Source organism: Lepidochelys olivacea (genome assembly GCF_965140295.1).
Source record: "Lepidochelys olivacea isolate rLepOli2 genome assembly, chromosome: 13".
Lineage (NCBI taxonomy): Eukaryota > Metazoa > Chordata > Testudines > Cheloniidae > Lepidochelys > Lepidochelys olivacea.
This window is the reverse complement of record NC_140423.1, coordinates 31,795,435-31,821,571: the sequence shown is the minus strand read 5'-3', so window position 1 is coordinate 31,821,571 and position 26,137 is coordinate 31,795,435. Positions and strand designations below refer to the sequence as shown.

At 46.2% G+C, this 26,137-nt stretch overlaps 1 protein-coding gene across 8 annotated transcripts in view; it reads right to left on the bottom strand.

The window, feature by feature from the left end:
- The window catches only part of MMP24 (matrix metallopeptidase 24), a 162,623-nt gene that overhangs the window by 35,410 nt on the left and 101,076 nt on the right, over positions 1-26,137 (bottom strand). For 6 of the 8 annotated variants that reach the window (XM_084645636.1, XM_084645637.1, XM_084645642.1 and 3 more), the window contains one exon: positions 18,021-18,182. The exons of the other annotated variants lie outside the window; for them this stretch is intronic. In XM_084645636.1, the coding sequence (XP_084501762.1) occupies positions 18,021-18,182 (162 nt within the window). The remainder of the gene's footprint in view (positions 1-18,020; positions 18,183-26,137) is intronic. 8 annotated transcript variants of the gene reach the window in all.

The following is a 26,137-nucleotide window of genomic DNA, read 5'->3' as shown; positions in this document are numbered from 1 at the left end:
TTCAGAAAGCCTCTGACAATGTCCCTCACCAAAAGCTCTTAAGTAAAGTACACTGTCATGGGATAAGAGGGAAGGTCCTCTCGCGGATAGGTAACTGGTTAAAAGATAGGAAACAAAGAGCAGGAATGAATGGTCAGTTTTCAGAATGGAGAGAGATAAATAGTGGTGTCCCCCAGGGGTCTGCACTGGGACCAGTCCTATTCAACATATTCATAAATGATCTGGAAAAGGGGGTAAACAGTGAGGTGGCAGATGATAAAAAATTTCTCAATATAGTTAAGTCCAAAGAAGGCTGCGAAGAGCTACAAAGGGATCTCACAAAACTGGGTGATTGGGCAAAAAAATGGCAGATGAAATTCAATGTTGATAAATGCAAAGTAATGCACATTGGAAAACATATAAAATGATGGGGTCTAAATTAGCTGTTACTTAAGAAAGAAATCTTGGAGCCCTTATGGATAGTTGTCTGAAAACATCCACTCAATCTGCAGCGGCAGTCAAAAAAACGAACAGAATGTTGGGAATCATTAAGAAAGAGATAGATAAGAAGACAGAAGATATCATATTAAAAATTAGCTTTGGTAGGCAGCGACCTCCTCAGCAAATTCTTTTAAGACTCTTGGGGGAAGTTATCTGGGCCTTCTAATTTAAAAATGCATATCCCTACTAGATGCTGTTTAGTATCCTCCTCAGTTATTAATGGACTGGTAAGTACATCATCTCATGCGATACAAGTACATAATCGTCCTTTCCAAATACAGAACAGAAATTGTTATTGATCACTACTGGCTTTTGTGCATCATTATTAACAATTTTACCATCTCCACCTAGTACTGGGCCTATACCATTCCTAGGATTTTTGTTCCCAATAAACTTTGAAAACTCCTTCTTACTGTCCTTAGCTATGCCAGCCATGGATTTTTCCCTGATGTCCTTGGTTCCCTATACATTTTCTGAACTTCATAACTTCGAATTCGTATCAGTTGGTGTCTATTTCCCCTTGTTCCATTTATGTCATGTCGCTTTTTTATTTCTCATTGCTGCCTTCATTTTGTCATCAAATCAGGATGGGCTTTTAGCCAAAGTTGTCCTTGTTCTGGTCAGGAAGGTGAAGAAAACCGTGCTACATTCCACATGAGATAATCCTTAGGGCAGAAGAGCACTCATACAACACACAACCCCTGGGTCCTTTCTTAGATAACATTACTACTCACATGCAGCTCTCTCTTGCTCTATGGTCAGGGGTATCAAAAGCAGCTGAAAGATCTAAAGAAGCTTCTTAGATTTTGGCCGAAAAAACCCCTACCACCTCTTAGCAACAGACCATCAGACCAGGACTGTCTTTGTACCATAGCCTGGTCTAAATCCAGAGTGAAAGGGGCCCATGCAATCTTGGGATCCTCAGTACTGCCAGAATTGCTTCCCTGTAACTGTCCCCAAGAAGGAAGGCTGGAGGCAGGCTGAAGATTGACCAGTTTGGGTTTGGCACACTGAGCTTTGGGTATGATTCCCAGCTCAAGGAGGTATGCTTGTGGTGGGTCTCATTGAGCTAATGCTAAAAATAGAATGTGGCCATGGCAGTGCAAGCAGTGGGAGGGGGGAGCTGTCCTGAGTTCGTGCCCATCTGAGAAACTAGATATGTATTCGGGACAGCTGGCTCCTACTGCCACTTGTGGTGCCAGGGTTGTCCTCTATTTTCAGTACACTATTGAAATGACAGCATGTTTCTTCAAGTGGAGACTGAGCCCCTCAGCTCCGAAGAGTAGACGGACCACTTATCAGCAACAGCATTAGAGATAATGGCTTTGTGACCAAAATGCTTATCTAAGAGATTCTGCCACCCTAACCTCTATTACAGGCACTGACTATATCCACCAATTGTGAACCAGTGCCCGACAGAGCCAACCAGGAGGTATCAAAGCCAAACCACAGGTTGTAGCTCTAAGTTCGCCAAGCACTTTCAGAATGTCAATGAGCAAAACTGGCTGAATCTGAATGAGAGAAAAACATTGCATTTGTTTGCATGACATGGACCTGCTACCACAGAAGTAGCTTATCTGGTCAGAACCTAATCAGTGAAGTAGACAAAAAATTCCTCACAGCAAGACACGCTAAACCCTGTGTATGCGATTAGGCAGCCTGGATTGAGCCTTCCTGTGTGGTGAAGAAGAAAACTTTCTTCATCTCCATCACAACCATGGCATAAAACTTCAAAAAGTCTGTGTGTCATGACTGATCACCTTGAGAGTGACTTCCATCACTGGCACTTTAGCCTCCTCCCTTCATGCTTCATGTGTTGCTGACCATCTGAATATCAAGGTGACCTGTGAAGATAACACAGAGAGAGGAGGCATTTAGGAGCCACTGTGTCGATAGTTGGGGACAAAATTAATCATACTGTCCTACCAGGTTATCGACAGAGTGGTCCACTATCTGTACAATATTTTCCCTCAAAGAGCTCAGAAAAATCTCTGGCTCCATTAATCTCTAGCAGTGGACCAATACTGTAGGTCTCCTACCCAATCAGGGGCAAAGGTGATCCTCGGCCTCATATCAGAGAAGGTAAGAACATAAGAATGTCCAGACTGAGTCAGACCAATGGTCCATCTAGCCCGGTATCCTGTCTTCCAACAGTGGCCAATGTCAGGTGCTTCATTCAGAGGGAATGAACAGAACAGGCAATCGAGTGATCCATCTCTTCATCCACTCCCAGCTTCTGGCCAACAGAGGCTAGGGACACTCAGAGTATGTTGTTCCATCCCTGCCCATCTTAGCTAATAGCCATTGATAGACCTTTCCTCCATGAACTTATTTAATCCTTTTTTGAACCCATTTATACTTTTGACCTTCACAACATCCCCTGGCAATGAGTTCCACAGGTTGGCTCTGCGTTGTGTGAAGAAGTACTTCCTTTTGTTTGCTTTAAACCGGCTATTAATTTTATTGGGTGACCCTTGGTTCTTGTGTTACGAGAAGGAATAAATAACATGTCCTTATTCACTTTCTCCGCATCAATCAAGATTTTATAGGCCTCTGTCATAGCCCCTCCTGGTTGTCTTGTTTCCAAGCTGAACAGTCCCAGTCTTTTTAGTCTCTCCTCATATGGAAACTGTTCCATATGTCTTAAAATTTTTTTCCCTTCTCTGTACTTTTCCCAATCCCAATATATCTTTTTTGAGATTAATACTTTTTGATAATTAGATCTGCTCGCAGTATTCAAGATGTGGGCGTACCATGGATTTATATAGAGGCATTATGGCATTTTCTCTCTTATTATCTATCCTTTCCTGTTTCCTAACATTCTATTCACTTTTTTGACTGCCGCTGCACATTGAGTGGATGTTGTCAGAGAACTATCCACAACGACTCCAAGATCCCTTTGTTCAGTGGTAAAAACTAATTTAGATCCCATCATTGTGTATATGTATAGTTGGGATTATGTTTTTCAATGTGCATTACTTTGCATTTATCAACACTGTATTTCATCTGCCATTTTGTTACCCAGTCACCCAGTTTTGTGAGATCCCCTTGTAACCCTTCACAGTCTGTTTTGAACTTAACTATCTTGAGTAATTTTGTATCATCTGAAAATTTTGCCACCTTACTGTTTACCCCCATTTTCCAGATCATTTATGAATATGTTGAATAGGACTGGTCCCAGTGCAGACCCCTGGGGGACACCACTATTTATCTCTCTCCATTCTGAAAACTGACCATTTATTCCTACCCTTTGTTTCCTATCTTTTACCAGCTACTGATCCATGACTGCTTACTTTGCTTAAGAGCTTGTCAAAGGCTTTCTGAAAATCTAAGTACACTACATCCATTGGAAAAAGAAAAGGAGACTTGTGGCACCTTAGAGACTAAGAAATTTATTAGCGCATAAGCTTTCGTGAGCTACAGCTCACTTCATCAGACGCATACAGTGGAAAATATAGTGGGAAGATTTTATATACACAGAGAACATGAAACAATGGGTGCTACCATACAGACTGTAACAAGAGTGATCAGGAAAGGTGAGCTATGCTAGTAATAGCTCACCTTTCCTGATCACTCTTGTTACAGTGTGTATGGTAGCACCCATTGTTTCATGTTCTCTGTGTATATAAAATCTCCCTGCTATATTTTCCACTGTATGCATCCGCTGAAGTGAGCTGTAGCTCACGAAAGCTTATGCTCTAATAAATTTGTTAGTCTTTAAGGTGCCTCAAGTACTCCTTTTCTTTTTACAGATACAGACTAACATGGCTGCTGCTCTGAAACTGTACATCCATTGGATCACTCTTGTCCATATGTTTGTTGACCCCCACAAAGAATTCTAATAGATTGGTGAGGTATGACTTAACTTTACAAAAGCTGTGTTGACTCTTCCCCAACAAATCATGTTCATCTATATGCCTGATCATTCTGTTCTTTACTATAGTTTCAACCAATTTCCCTGGTACTGAAGTTAGACTGTAATTGCTGGGATCATCTCTGGAGCCTTTTAAAAAAATTGACATCACTATCCTCCAGTGATCTGGTACAAAAACTGATTTAAATGTTGGGGTACATATCACAGTTAGTAGTTCTGCAATTTCATATTTGAGTTCCTTCAGAACTCTTTGATGAATACCGTCTGGTCTTGGTGACTTATTATTATTTGTTCCAAAACTTCCTCTATGGACAGTTCCTCAGATTTGTTACCTCAAAAGAATGGCTCAGGTGTGGGAATCTCCCTCACATCCTCTGCAGTGAAGACTGATGCAAATAATTCATTTAGTTTCTCTGCAATGGCCTTGTCTTCTTTGAGTGCACCGTTAGCACCTCTCCTCTCCCATTGATTGTTTAGCACGCTTCTGATGTACTTAAAAAAAAATTTTGCTGTTAGTTTTTGGGTCTTTGGCTAGTAGCTCTTCAAATTCCTTTTTGGCCGGCCTCATTATACTTTTACACTTGACTGGCCAGAGTTTATGCTCCTTTCTATTTTCCATAGTAGGATTTGCCTTCCAAATTTTTAAATGATACCTTTTTTGCTCTAACCACTTCTTTAATTTTGTTTTTAGCCACTTTTTTAGTTCTCTGACTATGTTTTTTAATTTGGGGCATACATTTAATATACACCACACTGCAATTACCCTGACAGACTGAAGTGCTCTCTTCAGCCACACAACACACAGCGCACAGGCTGGGGAAGCTTCCACTATACTCCAGCCCAGCAACATGCCTCAGTGCTGGCCTGAAGGGACCTCACATAGGGAGGACAGGAGAGTTCAGTCTCCAGGATCCATTAATTCCCTGGCTTCCTAGCAGAGTCTACTGCCCACACTCCCCTGGAAACCCCATCCTTGACCTGTTCAAGGCCTACTCTTGCCACTTAGCATCAGTATGATCAGAAATTACCAAAATCCTGGAGACGTGCATCTCTGATCTGAACAGTGGTACGGTCCAATTGCTGTAGCCCCTCCCTCCAGCCCCCCTAGTGCTTATCCCCATCTCTCAACAAGTTTGGTCCCAGCTGAGGCCACATGCTCTTTGGAGAAAGGACATGGTCTTTTGTCTATCAAGAACTATGCAGATTTAGCCCTGCCATATATGTGACCTCAAAGCATGTGACACTGTTTTAGGTTTCGTATGAAGAGTTTAGGACGTGCAGCTAAATAATCCAATTGACAAAGCGGAGGCAGTTAGTGCCAGCGGTGGTGGCAGTTAGTGATGGAGCTGCAAATGACCCTGAGGAATGAGAGCCCAAAAACTTGTTTCTCATAGACCATGTGTCATCCATGGTCTTGGATTTAACCCTGACAAGCCTTCTGGGATGCAGCTTGTACAGAATATGAGGCGGCATAGTTTTGATCATCCCTCCTAGTTTAAGGGGCACTGAATTCACTCACAAATTAAACACAACAGATTATAACAAAATGTCTCCTCCCTCAATCTGTTAAAGCAAGGCAAGAGGATCACTCCAAGGAAGCGAACTCCCCTGCCCAAGGCAGGCGAGTCACTGCCTAAAGCTTTATTCACCCAGTTAATTGTGAGAATCAAACTGTGCATCCTAGTCACTCTTTGCTGGCCAGGGAACACAGCAGCCTTGAGATCTCCAAGCCAGCTCTGTCCTCCAATCCCAACCCCATCAGAACTCACTCATGTCCAACCATTACCGCCTCCATATTCAATCCCAGAATAACAATGAGATCTAGAATGTGCTGAACAATAGACCACTTAGAATAATCCCACTGATATCTGGTCATGATGTCTCTAGTCAGTTAACCTAGAAAATTCATCATCTGAGTGGGCACTGATGTCTCCTACGAAAATAAGCCTCACTGATTCCAACAGACCAAGAACTTAGTCAGCTCAGGTATTCTGCAGACTCAGGAAGACTACATTGCTTCAGTTATACTTGGTCTGGAAAGTTTTCTTTGCAACCATAAGAGCTAGATATGTTATTTTAAATTAAAATGTTGTATCTGTATCAGAATTCTGCGTTAAGGGCTGACCCCAGGGCCCCCTCAGTAACAAACCCCTCTTCATCCACTCTTCAGTCAGGACTAACGATTTTCATCATCACCTTTAATCCATTTCCACCTTGCTCAACCTAGTCTGCTTTTGAAGGTCTGGGAGAACAGCTAAGCCATGCTCAGGCTGCGTCAGACCAAAGGGGGAGTTCCAGAGGCAAGGGCTCCACACAGACCATACCCTGCCACCAGCCCTGTCATGTTTAAATTGGAGTGCTGTTAAAAGCATGACAATAAAAGTTCATAGGTTCACAGATTTCAAGGCCAGAAGGGACCACTGGGATTGTCTAGTTTGGCCTCTTGTATAGCACAGGCCAGAGAACATCTCCAAAGTAATTAAGGGGAAATACTCAGTGTCCCTTGGTATAACAGAGTCAAATGGTCTAACAACCTGGTCAGTATCCAAGCCCACTACTCCCTAAGACATTCACTGCCATCTCCAGTGGATCCCAACAAGTATACGCACTCCAACATCCTGCTCTCACACAAAACCTTAACAGTGACCTCCTGCTCTCTTGTATCACCAGACCAGCCCATCTTACTGACACTTGGTCCACACACGTAGCATTATCCTCCCTGAACCCGGCAGAGGTCACTGCTTAGGTTGTGTGTGAGAGCATGAGTTGGATGAAGTTGTTTTGTGCATACCTTTCCAGTACCTGTTGGAGATACTAATAAATGCTGCATTCTGTTGCGGACAGTATTATAAGCATGTGAAGGTGACAAGGAATGCTGGGTTCTTTCCCTTTAGCTTGATATTGTCCTGCTTTCGAAATTTTGGGTGGGGCACATCAACTGTCACTAAATGCAGGGTTTGCTGTTGTTAGTTTCCTTCTTATTTTTATACAGGGTCAGTTACCTCACTGAGTGTAAGCTGGATTGCCGGGGGGGGGGGGGGGGTTGCTATTTTGTTTCCCCCAAAATGACGACCACTGACCTGCGGGTCCAAAGGTAGCTTGGTGCACCGTGTGGTCCCTGCTCCTGACGGGATTTCCTTGCCCCGTGTGTGCAGGAGGCTCAACAGTCTCCTTGGCTTGCAGGGCTAACGTCGGGGTAAAGAGGCATTCCAGTTCCCCACGTCTTGAAGGTAGTGCATTGCACACCAGCAGTGTGGTGTGGGGAGTGGCAGGCTGTGGTGGGGTTGCTGGGAGGAGGAGGAGGAGGACTGTCGGTGGTGGTGAGGCTAGAGGGTGTCCTTTCCCCTCCCGCCCCACTGCTGCTTCCATTCACACACATTTGTGCTGCGATTTTGGAAACAGTTAGAAATTAGCTCAGATTGTTCTTTTTTCAAACTGGACTTAAATATTCAAGCACATTAAAAAGTACAAGGAGTATTTTAAATTAACCTTAAGGTTCCAAACAGACAGTGTAGGGAACACTTAACATCATTCCTTAAGCAAATCTGTGGTGCAGCCTGAACTCTGGTGTCACTACTGCCCACTGGGAATGAACATTGCAGAGTTCGCTGTTATAGCGACATACAGTGAGCTTGGGAACACAGCACTAACCCAGTTTTGTACCCCAATATTGTCCTAGAACTCTCATTACACTGTGCTATGTGAAGGCCTCTACCTCAAACACTGCCTCGTCTTATCTCCTATGGAGAAAACCCTCTGATTTTGTATTGTCTTAACTCTTATGACTATAACATTGTATCATCTTCACTATTGTTGTTGTTCAAGGCAGTAACTTACTTTGGTTTAGGAAGGAGTCAAACAGAACCAGCAGAAACTTTTAATGAACATTGATCTGAACAACAGACTGGAAAACACGGATGTCAATTTCATATCTCATGCTGCTTTTTTGTTTTAAAGGGGATCTGAAAAAAAGGTGAGCCACTGATACCTTTTTTGATAATGCTTTTTTTTTTGGCTGTGATAACTCGCCTAAACTAAGCAAAAAGCCAAGTCTGCTGCTAAGGGAACTTCTTTTCACTAATGACAGTGCGTGTCGCACACAGTGATGAGGGGCTTCAGCAACTTTGCAATAGCTCTGCTCCAGCATGCGATGAATTTGAACTAACCACAAGTGTAAAGAAGACAATGATTGTGGCACCAGGTGTGTTGATCGCAGCAGAGGGTTCAATAGTTAACGCTGTGCTAGAAGTTACACGCAATCTCTGCTATTAGGATCAACTTACCTCTCAATGACCAGCTTGCAACTACCACATTCAGCCAACTGACCAAGAGCATGTGGGATATCAGGAAACTAACACTGAACACCAAGACAAGGGTCTACCAGACACTCCTCCATGGTGGTGAGACCTGGACCACCTACAGCAGGTATGAGAGAAGGCTACACGCCTGCTGCACCCCCATCTTCATTGTAATCTAAATACCAAATGAGAAACCAATGTTCCTGACACCAAGGTAATTGAGAAAACAAACTTGCCAAGTCTAACTGCTGTTCTCAAACTCAAAAGTCTCCACTGGCTTCATCATCAGCACTAGATGGATCCTGGCACACTGCCAGATTCTGTGTGACACTTTTCCCTCCATTCCACCAGTCCAAAGAGTAATCAACAAGATCAACCAGGATTGAGTCAGAGTGAATATAAGAACATAAGGACAGCCATACTGGGTCAGACCAATGATCCATCTAGCACAGTATCCTGTCTTCTGACTGTGGTCAATGCCAGATGCTTCAGAGGAAATGAATAGAACAGGGTAATATCGAGTGATCCATCCCCTGTCATCTACTCCCAGCTTCTGGCAGTTAGAGGCTCAGGACACCCAGAGCCTCCCTGATCATAGAATCATAGAATCATAGAATATCAGGGTTGGAAGGGACCCCAGAAGGTCATCTAGTCCAACCCCCTGCTCAAAGCAGGACCAATTCCCAGTTAAATCATCCCAGCCAGGGCTTTGTCAAGCCTGACCTTAAAAACCTCTAAGGAAGGAGATTCTACCACCTCCCTAGGTAACGCATTCCAGTGTTTCACCACCCTCTTAGTGAAAAAGTTTTTCCTAATATCCAATCTAAACCTCCCCCACTGCAACTTGAGACCATTACTCCTCGTTCTGTCATCTGCTACCATTGAGAACAGTCTAGAGCCATCCTCTTTGGAACCCCCTTTCAGGTAGTTGAAAGCAGCTATCAAATCCCCCCTCATTCTTCTCTTCTGCAGGCTAAACAATCCCAGCTCCCTCAGCCTCTCCTCATAACTCATGTGTTCCAGTCCCCTAATCATTTTTGTTGCCCTTCGCTGGACTCTCTCCAATTTATCCACATCCTTCTTGAAGTGTGGGGCCCAAAACTGGACACAGTACTCCAGATGAGGCCTCACCAATGTCGAATAGAGGGGAACGATCACGTCCCTCGATCTGCTCGCTATGCCCCTACTTATACATCCCAAAATGCCATTGGCCTTCTTGGCAACAAGGGCACACTGCTGACTCATATCCAGCTTCTCGTCCACTGTCACCCCTAGGTCCTTTTCTGCAGAACTGCTGCCTAGCCATTCGGTCCCTAGTCTGTAGCTGTGCATTGGGTTCTTCCGTCCTAAGTGCAGGACCCTGCACTTATCCTTATTGAACCTCATCAGATTCCTTTTGGCCCAATCCTCCAATTTGTCTAGGTCCTTCTGTATCCTATCCCTCCCCTCCAGCGTATCTACCACTCCTCCCAGTTTAGTATCATCCGCAAATTTGCTGAGAGTGCAATCCACACCATCCTCCAGATCATTTATGAAGATATTGAATAAAACCGGCCCCAGGACCGACCCCTGGGGCACTCCACTTGATACCGGCTGCCAACTAGACATGGAGCCATTGATCACTAGATGATCATTGATCATCTTAGCCATTGATGGATCTATCCCCCGTGAATTTATCTAATTCTTGTTTGAACCCAGTTATAGTTTTGGCCTTCACAACATCTCCTGGCAGTGAGTTCCACAGGTTGATAAATATTTATTACCTATCAATTTCCTACTGATTCCTAACATTCTGTTAGCTTTTTTGACACTGAGCCAACGTTTTCACAGAACTATCCACAATGACGGCGTGGTAACAGCTAATTTAGACCCTGTCACTTTGTACATATAGCTGGGATTATGTTTTCCAATCTGCATTATTTTGCATTTGTCAACATTGAATTTCATCTGCCATTTTGTTGCCCAGTCACCTAGTTTTGTGGCTCCAATAGCTCCAGTTGGGGACAGGCATCTTTGATTCCTGGATTTGCTGCATCTGTCTGGGAGGGAATATTTCAACATCTGCCCTTGGACCCAGACCTATTGACTCAGCAAGAGGGATGAGTACTTCGTTCCGACATGAGCTCACTAAATTCGACAATGTGGGTGATTGCATCTTGAGATCTGTTGAACATTTGTGTTCTGCTGATGTGCAAAACATTATACTGAATCCTGGAAAAGATTTCACCTGGAAATGCTACTTTAGACAATGCAAAAGCGTTTTAATTATGATCAGAAAGTACCAATGTGGTTCCCTTGAATGCTCAGGTTCCAGAAGTTCTAAAGTATCAATTATTCCTTGAATGTTATGGTCCATTATTACTGTTTGTAAGGGTTCATTTATCACCAATGCCAGCATTTCATCAGTGGATTAACGGTAAATCTTGGTCCAATCACAAACTAGTAAAGAAATTCCTTAAAGGATGAGCGAATGTCTATTCCCCAGTTAAATCTCCCACACCCGTTGGGACCTTACCCTGGTATTATCCCACCTCATGCAGCCACTCTTTGAACCTCTGCCCAAGTGTTCACTGTTTCACTTCTCACTTGTCCATCAGACACTCACCTCTGTTTATTTCCCTGCTCAGTCCCCATCCTCTGACCACACTTCCCCACCCTCCCTGGCCCTGGGGTCATAGACCCCTCTTTTGTGCCAGCCCTCACCTGCCAAGTGGGCTCAAGTCTCCTTTCCCCACTGAAGATACAGAATCATTTCCTATAAAAAAAGGTTACTCACCTTCTCGTAACTGTTGTTCTTCAAGATGTGTTGTTCACGTCCACTCCAATTAGGTGTGCATGCACCATGTGCACAGCAGCTGGAAGATTTTTCCCCTTGCAGTATCGGTAGGGTTGGCCTAGGCGCCCCTTGAGGTCGCGCCTTCATGGCACTTGATATAGAGCCCTGCCGACCCGCCACCCCTTCAGTTCCTTCTTGCTGGCTACTTCGACAGAGGGGAAGGAGGGTGGGTAATGGAATGGATGTGACCAACACAGCTCAAAGAACAACAGTTACGAGAAGGTGAGTAACCATTTTTTCTTCTTCGAGTGATTGCTCATGTCAGTTCCAATTAGGAGATTCCCAAGCCTAAATTTTGGAGGCGAGGTCGGAGCGTAAATGTGCGCTGACTGAAGTACCGCTCTACCAAAGGCTGCATCGTCTCTGGCCTGCTGGATAATGGCATAATGCGACGTGAATGTATGAATGGAGGACCATGTCACCGCTCTGCGTATTTCCTGGGTTGGCATGAAGTCAGGAATGCCACTGACGAAGCTTGTGTCCTGCTGGTGTGTGCTGTGAGCAGAGGGACATGCACCTCCGCCAGGTTGTAGCATTCCCGGATGCAGGACATGATCCATTATGAAATCCTTTGGGAGGAGACTGAGACCCCTTTCATTCTGTCCGCTACCACGATGAATGGCTGAATGGACTTCCAGAATGGTTTGGTTTGTTCGATGTAAAGGCTAATGCCCAGCTAAGATCCAGTGAGTGAAGCCTTTGTTCCCTGCTGCTTGTGTGCGGCTTAGGGTAGAAAACTGGGAGAAAGATGTCCTGGTTCCTTAGGGAGGAAAGCTGGCTGCAGCCTGAGCTGAACCTTGTCCTTGTAGAACACAGTGTAGGGAGGCTCTGATGTTAGGGCCTTGAGCTCAGACACCCTCCTGGTTGAGGTTATAGCTACCACAAACACCACCTTGTACGAGAGGTAGAGCAGAAAGCATGTCACCAGTGGTTCAAAGGGTGACCCCATCAGTCTGGAAAGGATCAGATTCTGGTCCCAAGCCGGGACTGGCTGTCAGACATGCAGATATAGCCTGTTGAGACCTTTCAGGAAATGGCTGACCATAGGGTTGGCAAAGACCGACCGTCCCCCTGCACCTGGATGGAAGACAGAGATGGCAGCCAAGTGAACCTTTACTGATGACATGGACAGCCCCTGCTGCTTAAGATCGAGAAGGTAGTCCAGTATAAGGGGTATGGACACAAGCGTCGGAGATGGATGGTGTTGCGCTGACCAGATCGAAAACCTCTTCTATTTGGCCAGGTAGGTAGCCTTTCCTAAGGACTTGTTTGACCGGGTCCGAACAGGAGAGCTCCATCGGGTTCAACCATGGAGCTTCCATTCCGTGAGGTGCCATGACTCAAGGTTCAGGTGCTGGAGATGGCAGTGATCCTGAATTAACAAGTCCAGGAAGAGTGGCAATTTGACCAGGGCTTCCACGGACATTTCGAGGAGAGATGTGTACCAGTGCTGGCAGGACCAGACTGGAGCTACTAATATCACTGAAGCTTCTTCCCTCTGTACTTTGAGAAGCACCTTGCGAACGAGAGGGATGGGAGGGAACACGTATAGGAGGTGGTCCCCCCACGGGAGGTGGAATGTGACCGACATGGAGCCTGGGCTGTGATTCAGAAAGGAGCAAAACTGCTGGCACTTCCTGTTGTGTCACATGGCCAACAGGTCTATCTGGGGAAAACCCCACCATTGGAAGGTGGAGTTTGCGATGTCCAGGCGCAGGGAGCACTTGTGGCTGTGGAACGACCTGCTGAGGTAGTCCGCCAACTCGTTCTGTACTCCAGGGAGGTACAATGCTTGCATGGCTATGTAATGAGTTAGACAAAAGTTCCACAGCATGAGGGCTTCCTGGCACAGGGTAGAGGGGCGTGCACCCCCCTGTTTGTTGATATAAAATATTGCCATGGTATTGTCTGTCGTAACTGTTACACTTCTCCCTGCCAAGTGGGCTCAGAAAGTCTGGCATGCTTGGTGCACCACTCTCAGCTCTCTGGAGACTGAGCTTCGCCTGAGACCAGAGGCCTTGAGTCCTGAGGTCTCCCAGATGTATACCCCAATCCAAGGCTGTTGTGTCTGTCACCAGAGAGAGGGATGGCTGAGGACTGATGACGGGGACCCCTGCACACACCACCTGTGTGTCGAGCCACCACAGGAGGGAGTTGAGGACTGGGCAGGGCAGAGTCATGACCCTGTCCAAACTGTCCCGAACCGGCCGATACACCGAGGCTCGCCACGATTGGAGCAGCCAGAGTCTGAGCCTGGTGTGTTGCACCACATGGGTACAAGTGGTCATGTGTCCCAGGAGTTTCAGCCAATTCCTTGCTGTGGTGGTGGGGAACTGCCTGAGACTTCGAATGATATTGCCCAGGGTCCGGAACCTCGATTCTGGAGGTAAGCCCTGGCCTGTGTAGAGTCCAATATTGCACCTATAAACTCTATCCACTGAACTGGGGACAGTGTAGATTTCCCTGTGTTCAGGAGAAGGCCCAGTTTGTCGAACATCGTTCTTATGAAGTCAACTTGTGCCTCCACTTCAGCCCTGGAGCAGCCCTTGGTCAGCCATTCGTTGAGGTACAGGAACACCTGTACCTGTCGCCTGCGCAGAACGCACTTGGTAAACACTCGAGGCGCCACTGACAGGCCTAACGGGAGAACTGTGAACTGGTAGTGGTTGTTGCTCACCACAAACCTGAGGTATTTTCTGTGGGACGGAGTTATTGCTATGTGAAAGTACATGTCCTTCAAGTCGAGGGTGGTGTACCAGTCCCCTGGATCCAAGAAAGGGATGATGGAGGCCAAAGAGACCATGCAAAACTTCAGTTTCTTCATGAACCTGTTGAGATTTCGCAGATCTAGGATGGGCCTGAGACTGCCTTTGGCTTTTGGTATTAGGAAATATTGGGAATAGAAGCCCTTGCCCTTCAGCTCCTGAGGAACCTCTTCCACTACCCCCAGCAATCGGAGTGAATGCACTTCCTGTATGAGGAGTTGCTCATGAGAACAGTCCTTGAAGAGGGACGGGGAAGGAGGATGGAAGTGCGGGAGGGCAGAAAATAGGAGAGAATATCCCTTCTATGTCATGCGGAGCACCCAACGGTCCGATGTGATACGGGCCCACGCAGGGTAGAAAGGGGATACTCTGGACAAAAAGGTAAGGAGGGATGGATCCAGTCGTGGCACTGGTGCATCGTACTCGAGCGCACCTTCAAAAGGCCTGCTTCTGGGCCAAAGACAGCTTGGATTGGCCAGAGCCCTGGCATGAGGACAGGTGTGGTCTTTTCCTGCCACTCCTGTTCCTCCTCCGAGGACCGTCCTGCTGGTTTTGCAGTTGGTAGAACCACAGGGGAGGCTGTGGCTGGAAATGCTTTTGCTGAGTCACGGAGGTATGAAGGCCCTTGAGTCCTTTAAACTCTGGAGTCTTTTATCAGTTTTCTCTGAAAAGAGAGCCAAACCCTCGAAAGGGAGGTCCTGAATACTCTGCTGGACCTCATAGGGGAGACCAGAGACCTGCAACCAGGAACTCCTCCTCATTGCCACCCCTGTAGCCATTGCATGGATGGCCGCATCTGCCCCGTCCAACGCTGCATGTAGGGAGGCCCATGCTATCAGCTTCCCTTCCTCCACCAGCGCAAAGAATTCTGCAGAGGAGTCCTGCGGCAGCAACTCCGCAAATTTGGCCATCGCGCCGCAGGTGTTATACAAGTATCTGCTCACGATGGCCTGCTGGTTAGATATGCAGAGTTGCAACCTCCCCATCGAACAGACCTTCCTCCCAAATAGGTCTAGTTTTTTAGCCTCCTGATTTTTAGGGGAGGGTCCCTGGTAGCCCTGGCGCTCATGCTGATTGGCTGCGTCAACAACCAGGGAACTGGTGAGTGGGTGGGTATATAGATGTTCATACCCACTGGAAGTACCACCTTTCATTCCTCTTGGCCATAGGGGGCAAAGAGGCTGGGGTCTGCCAGAAGATCTTTGTGGTCTCAATGATGGTCTTAATCAGTGGCAGGGCAATGCAGGCTGGCCCAGAGGGGGTGAGGATGTCCACCATGGGGTCGGCGTTCTCTACCACCTCCACTGCCTGGATCCCCAGGTTCTGGGCCACCCACCACCGCAGCTCCTGTAAGACCCTGCTGTCCTCCAAGGCCCGGGCCGTCGATGTCCCCACCACGGCCTTATCGGGGGAGGACGAGGACGAAAGCCCTGGTAACGGGTCTTGCTCACTCCCCTCGGCGCCGAGGGGGTCATGTGGCACCCAGTGTTGCCATGTCGCTGCCTCCGCAGTTGCTGGTGCTGAGGTCGCCAGTGCCAAGGTTGCTGCCGCTGCAGCTGTCAACGGTGCCGGTGCCGATGCCGGTGCTGGAGCTCGAGGCAAAGGCAGGAGCATCGGTGCCGCTGATGGTGCTGGTGCCAACGCCCCCCGTGGAGGGACAAAGGATGCCGACGCCACCAACACCGATGTGAATCTCGATCCCTGGCTCTGTCCCTGGCTCTGATGGTAAGCCCAGGGCATCCAGAAGGGCCTCTGTGCCAGGGGTTGCCGCTGGGCAGTCCATAGTGCTGGATAGGGCTGGCAGTCACGCCAGGACCTGGACCTTCTGCTCCTGCTCCTATCAGAGTGGTAGGATTCCGCTTCCGAGGACTCCGAGAAGGGGGACCACGGAGGAGCAGTGTTCCGCGGTGCCCGAGAGCGGTGCTGGGGACAGGGGACCGGTGTGGCTCCCTCATGTAGGTGGCCCGTGATGGGGAGAGGAGTGCCGGATATGGAGATTGGCGCACCATCCTCGCCAGCTTGCCCCTTGACAGAATTGGGGGTCAGGCAGTCGACGGAGACTTGTCCCTTCTCTGTGGGGAGGACTGCGCCGTGAGGTGCATAAGGTTCTGAGCCGCCTCAAACACCTCCGGCGTAGAGGGGAGCTGTAGCTCTCTGCCATGCTGGTCCGGAGAGCGGTGAGGACCCGGACTTGACTGGACCCCTGGGGGGCAGGAGTCTATGAGACCCTGGGAGGCGGTGGGGCCGAGGTAATGTGGCCCGGTTTGGGTCTCCCTCCTGCATGCTCCTTGGGCTTCGATGGGGGAGAGTGACCCCTTTCTGGCCTCCTCTTCTTTTGGGGCACCAGGGACTAAGACTGCCTATGGGTGGAGCCGTGGCGGTGCTGAGACTCACAGAAGGCTGCCTGTGGGTGGAGCCGTGGCGGAGCTGAGACTCACAGAAGGCTGCCTGTGGGTGGAGCCGTGGCGGAGCTGAGACTCACAGAAGGCTGCCTGTGGGTGGAGCCATGGCGGTGCTGAGTCTCCTTGGAGTCCTTCCTCCACACTGGCTCATGCAGCATCAGTGTCAGCCCACTCCGCACGGATGAGGAGGTGTTGGGCATGGGCTCTGCCAACCCCAGGGCGGATTGAGGCCGGAGTGCAGCCTCCATGAGGAGGATCTTGAGCCTTTGCTCCTGGTATTTTAAGGTCCTAGGGAGAAACCCATCACAGATCCTGCACTTCTCCTTTTGGTAGCTCTCCCCAAGACACTTCAAACAGGAAGCGTACGGATCGCTCCTGGGCATAGATTTGCCACAGTCCTCACAGAGTTCAAACCCCGGGGACCAAGGCATGCCCGGTGCCGGGGGGCAGCAGTGGGGGGCGGGGGGGAGAACCTTTCCCCAAAGGAAACTTATGAACTAACTACTAGTACTACAACTACTAAAATACTCCCAACTAAGTAGAACTATATACACCGAAAGGTGGACACTGCCAAGAAAGTGCTTGCCTAGGCCAGCCAGCCGTCACTGGCAGATAGAAGGAACTGAGAGGATGGCGGGTCAGCAGGGCCCTATATCGAGCATCACGAAGGCGCGACCCCAGGGGGTGCCCAGGCTGACCCTGTGGATACTGCAAGGGGAAAAATCTTCCAGCTACCATGCACGCTATGCGCGCACACCTAATTGGAATTCACTGGAGCAATCACTCGAAGAACTTTAGTTCTTTAAAATGTTAAAGAAATGAGCCCAAATTCCACAAGCAGATCCAGAAACCACAAATTCTTGCAAGCTAACCCTTTCCCTACTCCCACCTGCACCCCTCATACAGCTTTTTGTCCTTGTGTCTAATCTTATGGCCAGGTTCTCTGGCCTGCTCCACTCTTTTGAACCACTTGAGTGACAAGAAGGGAGCATAACCCCAGTACGGTGGGTGTTCCCAGCAGGCATACAGCTGGTGTAGTTGGCTCCTACATTTCACTTGCCCAGCCCTTGGTGTAGGGGGAATATAGAGGTAGGAAGGAGTGGCCAGATCACAATGCTTTGGCTATCCCAGCTGGTGAGCAGCTCCTTCGTGACAGCTGTCAGCTGGTGAATATTAGAGCAGTTCCCTGGGGCTGGAGCCAGGATAAGAACCAGGGAGCTGTAACCAGCTTCCTGATGGCCCCTTACCCTCCCTGCCACAGGAGAGAATCTGGGTCGTAGACTGCAAACTCTGTGGGGGAGGAACAGTAATATACCCAGCAGCACACTTGGGCCCAGTATAAATAAACATATGGATAATGCTCACCATAGATTTTCTGAATTCCTTGGAGATCATCCTGTGGGAGTTTAAAGTTGTGTGTTTCCATGTACTGGTAGAAAGGAGCCATGATAGCACTGGGGTCATTGGAATGTTCCAGGCCCAGGGCATGACCCAGCTCATGGACGGCAACCAGAAAGAGATCATTCCCTACAGAGAAAACACATGTGCCAATTAACTTCCTAGCCGTTAGGTTAATAACTCTGTAACCCATAGCTGAAACTCTAGACATTCTCAATACAAGAATCAACCTTGGATATTGTGCAGCCAGTAGCAACACCACCAGCTACTGAAAAGGGATTCTACTGCATAGCACGTACAATGTGTGGCAATATAAAAATCAATTTACAATTATGTATAGTAATTCCAGGGATATCTACACCAGTGGTTCCTAAAATTTATTGGTTCACCATATTAAAAAAGTTTGTTTGAAGTACCACATGCACATTTCTCCTTTCTGTGCACATTTATTTTAGGCCTTAAGTTTTGATGTTCTCATAGTAAATTATGTTTCAAATGTGGCTGGTGGAGGAAAGAAGAGAAGGGAGTTTGGCTGGTGAATCTGGGCAGAAGCATTAGAGGTCACAAAGTTAAGAGCAGCTCAGGAATTTTTCAACTAAATGCTTTTTTCCATTGGAAAACGCCGATTTGTCAAAACTGAAACTTTTGGCGGGAGATATACCAATTTCGATGACATGTTTGCTGGGATACGCTATCCCTTAATCCCATGGACCAGTGTTTCTTGGCCTTTCTAGCACAAGAGTAGCCTTTGGGAGCTGTCTGTCATCCTCCCTCTTTTACATGGACTTTGGCCAGGTGCTGTGAACCACACTGAGCACCGAGCCCCCAGTGGTTCATGATAGCCTGATCAGCCAGAATGGTGACCTTCTGACCCATGTCTAAAATAGCACTGCAGGGAGCCAACAGCTGCCAGATCAAGCTAGTGAAGAGACTTTTGTGCTCTCGCCAGTCCCCAGGAGGTTTCACTGCTAAAGCAGCTACAGCACATCCTGTGTCCATACTCAAGAGGAGCTGTTTGACGATGTGCTGAAGGAGTACTCCGCCATGGAACTGGAGGCAGAAACAGATGAGACAGAAGTAGCCCTGGAGGCTGGCAAGTTTCTGGCTCCATGTTTGTTGTTATTAATATACGAACGGGGGGGGGGGGGGATTTCCGGTTTATGACCCAATGCAATTACAAGCTTGGGTAGCAACGTGTATCTGCTTGCAGTGGAATGCAAGCCAGCGTTTTGGCATCTCCCCCACAATGTGGAATTCAAAATGGATTTCAGGAAGGGCAAATAACAGCTAAACAAGCAGTTATAAAAACATTTTTACTTGATACTTGCACATAGTTACAAAAATATGCTGGGGTGTTAAAAGTAGGAGCCTTTCATTGTCTTCCCTTTTAGTGTGCCACACTGTACAAATTGGCCAGGCCACACCATAACGAGCCACCCGTAAACTGTACTCGGGCTGAAGGGGAATGGAATGCCCGGGTAACAAATTAACTGTCTGAAATACACCAGGGGTTGTGTGCAGTCCAGAAATGTGCCAGGAAGAGGGGGGATGCTATTCAGTTCTTTATTACCGAAGTATGCTTTGGAGGTGGGGGGGAGTAATTTTGGTGATGCAGTCCTTATTATGAGCCCCAGCAGTCCCTGTGGTATGTGTCTAGTCCATGTGTGCAGTATCAAGAGTCTGTTTTGTCTGGGGTAATTGCTTGTAGTCCATAGATAGATGTAGTGCAAGCAGGCTGTATTGTAGGCTGTAGCTGTACTGGGGTAACTGCAAGAATGCAGAAAACTTTCAGTAGCTTACAGGAAGACAGTAATCCACATGGAAGCTAGCGCAGCATCCTGTTGATTCCCCCATTAATTTTGATCCAATTCTGGGTGCTGATAGTTGCAAACTTCTCCCATAGTAGGAACTAGGATGGGTTGTCACATTTCAGGCAGGGCTGGGGGGTGGGGGGCATACTTTCCGGGCCTGCCTCTGTAGGTCATCACCTCGCTTCACTCATAGATGTGTTGCTTCGTCATCATAAACTTGAAAACCTCTTTAGCATACATGGCTGGCTTGCCCCTGGTAGCTTAGAATACAGTATTTCTTTGCAACTCAGGAATCTCCAGAATTATGTCCTTCAAAATGTTGAATGCCTGAAAGGGTTGTGAACCATAAGTAGTAAACCATGGCAAGTGTACCGTCCTCTTCTCTCCCCCACACAAGGCTGAAATGCTCTGCAATTTTTAAAGGTATCTCATTTCTAAATTCCAACTTACCATTATGTGTGAAGGCTTCTCACTCTGCCTAACTCTCAGTTGTGCCCACGGAACATCTGGGAACTGAACTGTTGTTCTCAGAATATACTGAAGCAGAATTTTACATGTTTTGGCCTTGAGATTCCAAAGGCCCTTGAGATTCCAAAGGCTGATGATATACTAAACCTTTTCTGAAATACTGAGACAATAATGTACTGTTTCATTCCTGGTTTCAGGCCCTTCCACCTCTGCAGGCCAGCCACAGTTCAGCAGGCGTTGCACTGTCACAATGGGTCTGTCTACACTGCAATTAGACACCAGTGGCTGGCCCATGCCATCTGACTCAGGCCTGCAGGGCTTGGGCTGCAGGGCTGTTTAATTGCAGTGTAAATTTCAGGGCTTGGGCTGTGGCCCAGGCTCTAGGACACAGCAAGGTGGGAGGGACCCAGAGCTCAGGCTATAGCCTGAGCCTGAATGTCTACACTGCAATTAAACAGCCCCGCAGCCCGAGCCCTGTGAGCCCAAGTCAGATGGCATCGGCCAGCTGCGGATTTTTATTTGCAGCCTAGACATACCCCATGCAGTCAAAGAGGAAGTGTGTCTGCCACAACTGTATGGTGAACAGTCTGGACAGGGCCAATCAGCAACTTCAGTACTGAAGGGAGAAGGATTCACAGCAAGTTGAAAGGCAAAGAGAAGCTGCAGGGCACATGGAGTGATTTGCAGCTCAGTTTCTTGAGCAGGAATGTCGCTTGAGGGAGGAAGAGACAGTGCAGCAGAAAGACGTGGTGGAGAGGCTGCTTGTGCCAATGGCTCTGAGAGAGCAGGCTCCTGCTCCGCCTGCATGTCCTGTGCCAACACCACCTCCTGAGTCCCTTGCATGGTGCCATGTCCTGTAGACCAGGAACCCATTGGCAAGTTCTGTGGTTGGATGGCTTAGGCAACCAGGACTTAATCTAGTTGAACTGGGCAAATGTATCCCATGCGGGCCTCCTCCGCCCATGCAGCAACACCAAATGCATGCAAAAAGCACTAGAAGGGAAAGAAGAACGGGGGGCAGGGGACACGAAGAAGGAGGGGAGCTTCAATTTTTTTGGAATGGTTTCACTGCTTTTCACTTATGCACTTTATTTTACTACTGTTTTGGTCTTTTTGTGGCACCAGACCTGCCTGTGAGTTCTCTAATACTGTCCTTTTTTAATACAGTGATGTTAACAAATAAAGGCTTTGAATTCATTAAGAAAGTTTATCACCATCACTGCATCACACCATATAGCATGTGCATTTCAAACAATAAAGACATGATAAGGCGCATCTGGGAGTCATATCCAAACAAAAAGTCTTGATGTATCTTTTCAGATCCATAATTAAAACCCACAGTTCATCTTCTGTCCCTTTGTTTACCTTATCTATTTTCTACAATTCCTAACTTCCAATTTATATTCATTACTATTAACGTCCCCTTTTTCCCATTTGTTATTTATTATTATCTCTGCCTTCACTTCCCCACTAAACCAGGTCAGTTTTTTAACTAATACAACCTTCTTTCTTGTTTATGGGATTGTGGCTTTTGGGGCATCTAGTATGGTGTTCTTGAACAATTCCCAATTATCATGCACATTTTTCTGATTAAATTCTTCCCCCAGCTGATTTGGCCCATAATTGTTTTCAGCTTTTTGAAATTGGCCCTTTTAAAGCACTAATTATATATATCACTGGTATGGACTTTATTCTCTTTGCACATTATAGATGTGATCAAGTCATGAACATGTACCTGAGTTATCATTAATTTTTAGATCTGTGATAAATTCCTCTTTATCTGTCAAGATGAGGTCTAACATAGTGCAACACATTTGAGTTAGGAAATTGTCATTGATAATATTTAGAATTTCCAAGGATGCTTTAGTACTGGCAGCATGAGACCTCCAGCATCTGTCTTTCAAATTGAATCCCCCATGAGCATGAATGTCTTTTACCTACATATTATAGATAGGTGTTTAAGGAGTTGGTCATCCCATTCCCTCGTGTAATTTTGTGGTCTGTATCAGACACCAACTAGTATCCCATCTTGCGCTTCATCTATTAGGACATTAAGAGCATACATAAGAACATAAGAACGACCATACTAGGTTAGACCAAAGGTCTATCTAGCCCAGTATCCTGTCTTCTGATAGAGGACAATGCCAGGTGCCCCAGAGGGAATGAACAGAACAAGTCATCATCAAGTGATTCATCCCCTGTCACCCATTCCCAGCTTCTGGCAAACGGAGACTAGGGACACCATCCCTGCCCATCCTGACTAATAGCCATTGGTGGACCTATCCTCCATTTATTTATGTAGTTCTTGTTTGAACCCTGTTATAGTCTTGACCTTCACAACATCCTCTGACAAACAGTTCCACAGGTTGATTGCATTGTGTAAAGAAATACTTCCTATTCTTTGTTTTAAACCTGCTCCCTGTTCATTGCATTTGGTGACCCCTAGTTCTTGTGTTATGAGGAGTAAATAACATTTCCTTATTTACTTTCTCCACACCAGTCATGATGTTATAGATCCTCCCTGAGTCATTTCTTTTCCAAGTTGAAAAGTCCCAATCTTATTAATCTCTCCTCAAATGGAAGCTTTTCCGTTCCGCTAATAATTGTTGTTGCCCTTTTCTGAAACTTTTCCAATTCCAATATATCTTTTTTTGAGATGGGACAACCACATCTGCATGCAGCATTCATAGAATCATAGAATCATAGAATCATAGAATATCAGGGTTGGAAGGGACCCCAGAAGGTCATCTAGTCCAACCCCCTGCTCAAAGCAGGACCAATTCCCAGTTAAATCATCCCAGCCAGGGCTTTGTCAAGCCTGACCTTAAAAACCTCTAAGGAAGGAGATTCTACCACCTCCCTAGGTAACGCATTCCAGTGTTTCACCACCCTCTTAGTGAAAAAGTTTTTCCTAATATCCAATCTAAACCTCCCCCACTGCAACTTGAGACCATTACTCCTCGTTCTGTCATCTGCTACCATTGAGAACAGTCTAGAGCCATCCTCTTTGGAACCCCCTTTCAGGTAGTTGAAAGCAGCTATCAAATCCCCCCTCATTCTTCTCTTCTGCAGGCTAAACAAGCCCAGCTCCCTCAGCCTCTCCTCATAACTCATGTGTTCCAGTCCCCTAATCATTTTTGTTGCCCTTCGCTGGACTCTCTCCAATTTATCCATATCCTTCTTGAAGTGTGGGGCCCAAAACTGGACACAGTACTCCAGATGAGGCCTCACCAATGTCGAATAGAGGGGAACGATCACATCCCTCGATCTGCTCGCTATGCCCCTACTTATACATCCCAAAATGCCATTGGCCTTCTTGGCAACAAGGGCACACTGCTGACTCATATCCAGCTTCTCATCCACTGTCACCCCTAGGTCCTTTTCCGCAGAAAGCATTCAAGATGTGTCTTTACTATGGATTTATATAGAGTCAATGTGATATTTTCTGTCTTATTATCTATCACTTTCTTAATGATTCCCAACATTCTGTTAGCTTTTTTGACTGCCGCTGCACATTGAGTGGATGTTTTCAGAGAACTATCCACCATGACTCCAAGATCTCTTTCTTAAGCGGTAACAGGTAATTTAGATCCCATCATTTTAGATGTATAGTTGGGATTATGTTTTCCAATGTGCATTACTTTGCATTTGTCAACATTGAATTTCATCTGCCATTTTGTTGCCCAGTTACCCAGTTTTGTGAGATCCCTATGTAGCTCTTTGCAAGTTGCTTTGGACTTAGCTATCTTGAGTAGTTTTGTATCATCTGCAAATTTTGCCACCTCACTGTTTACCCCCTTTTCCAGATCATTTATAAATATGTTGAATAGGACTGGTCCCAGTGTAGACCCCTGGGGGACACCACTATTTATCTCTCTCCATTCTGAAAACTGACCATTTATTCCTACTCTTTGTTTCCTATCTTTTAACCAGTTACCGATCCACAAGAGGACCTTCCTTCTTATCCCATGACAGCTTACTTTACTTAAGAGCCTTTGGTGAATACATTATATTCACTGCATCCCCCCATCCACATACTTATTGACCCCCCCCTCAAAAATTCTAGTAGATTGGTGAGGCATGATTTCCCATTACAAAAACCATGTTGACTCTTCCCCAACAAATGATGTTCTTCTATGTGCCTGACAATTGTGTTCTATATTATAGTTACAACCAGCTTGCCTGGTACTGAAGTCATGCTTACTGGCCTGTAATTGCCAGGATCACCTCTGGAGCCCTTTTTAAAAATTGGAATCACATTAGCTATTCTCCAGTCATTTGGTACAGAAGCTGATTTAAAAGATAGGTTACAAACAACAGTTAGTAGTTCTGCAATTTCAGATTTGAGTTCCTTCAGAACTCTTTGGTGAATCCCATCTGGCCCTGGTGACTTATTACTGTTTAATTTATCAATTTGTTCTAAAACCTCCTCTAATGACACCTCAGTCTGGGACAGTTCCTCAGATTTGTCATGTAAAAAGAATGGCTCAGGTTTGGGAATCTCCCGCACATCCTCAGCTGTGAATACCAATGCAAAGAATTAATTTAGTTTCTCTGCAATGGCCTTATTGTCCTTAAGTGCTCCTTTAGCATCTCGATCATCCAGTGGCCCCATTGGCTGTTTAGCAGGCTTCCTGCTTCTGATGTACTTAAAAATGTTTTTTTGCTGTTACTTTTTGAATCTTTGACTAGCTGTTCTTCAAATCCTTTTTTGACCTTCCTAACTATATTTTTTACACTTCACTTGCAGGAGTTTATACTCCTTTTTATTTTCCTCACTAGGATTTAACTTCCACTTTTTAAAGGATGCCTTTTTGCCTCCCACTGCTTCTTTTACTTTGTTGTTTAGCCACGGTGGCATTTTTCTGGTTCTCTTACTAAGTTTCTTAATTTGGAGTATACATTTCAGTTGAGTCTCTACTATGGTGTCTTTAAAAAGTTTCCATGAAGCTTGCAGAGATTTCACTTTTTGCACTGTACCTTTTAATTTCTGTTTAACAAACTTCCTCATTTTTGTATAGTCCCCCTTTCTGAAATTAAATCCTACAGTGTTGGGCTGGTGTGGTGTTTTCTCTGCCACAGGGATGTTAAATTTAATTATATTATGGTAACTATTACCAAGCGCTCCAGCTATATTCACCTCTTGGACCAGATCCTGTGCTCCACTTAGGACTAAATCAAGAATTGCCTCTCCTCTTGTGGGTTCCACGACTAGCAGTCATTTAAGGTGTCAAGAAACTTTATCTCTGCATCCCGTCCTGAGGTGACATGTACCCAGTCAATATAGGGATGGTTGAAATCCCCCATTATTACTGAGTTTTTATTTTTATAGCCTTTCTAATCTCCCTGAGCATTTCACAGTCACTATCACCATCCTGGTCAGGCAGTCAGTAGTATATCCCGACTGCTATAGTCTTATTATTCGAGCATGGAATTACTATTCATAGAGATTCTATGGTATAGTTTGGTTCATTTAAGATTTTTACTTCATTTGACTCTATTCTTTCTTCCTCATATAGCCACTCCCCTACCAGCACAACCTGTTCTGTCCTTCCGATATATTTTGTACCCTGGTATTAGTGTGTCCCATTGATTATCCTCATTCCACCAAGTTTCTGTGATGCCTATTATATCAATATCCTCATTTAATACAAGGCACCCAAGTTCACCCATCTTATTATTTAGACTTCTAGCATTGGTATATAAGCGCTTAAAAAGCTGTCACTTTTTAGCTGTCTGCCAATTGAATGGGACTCTTTTTCATTTGACTGTTTCTCACCAGATCCTACCCGTATTTTATCATCT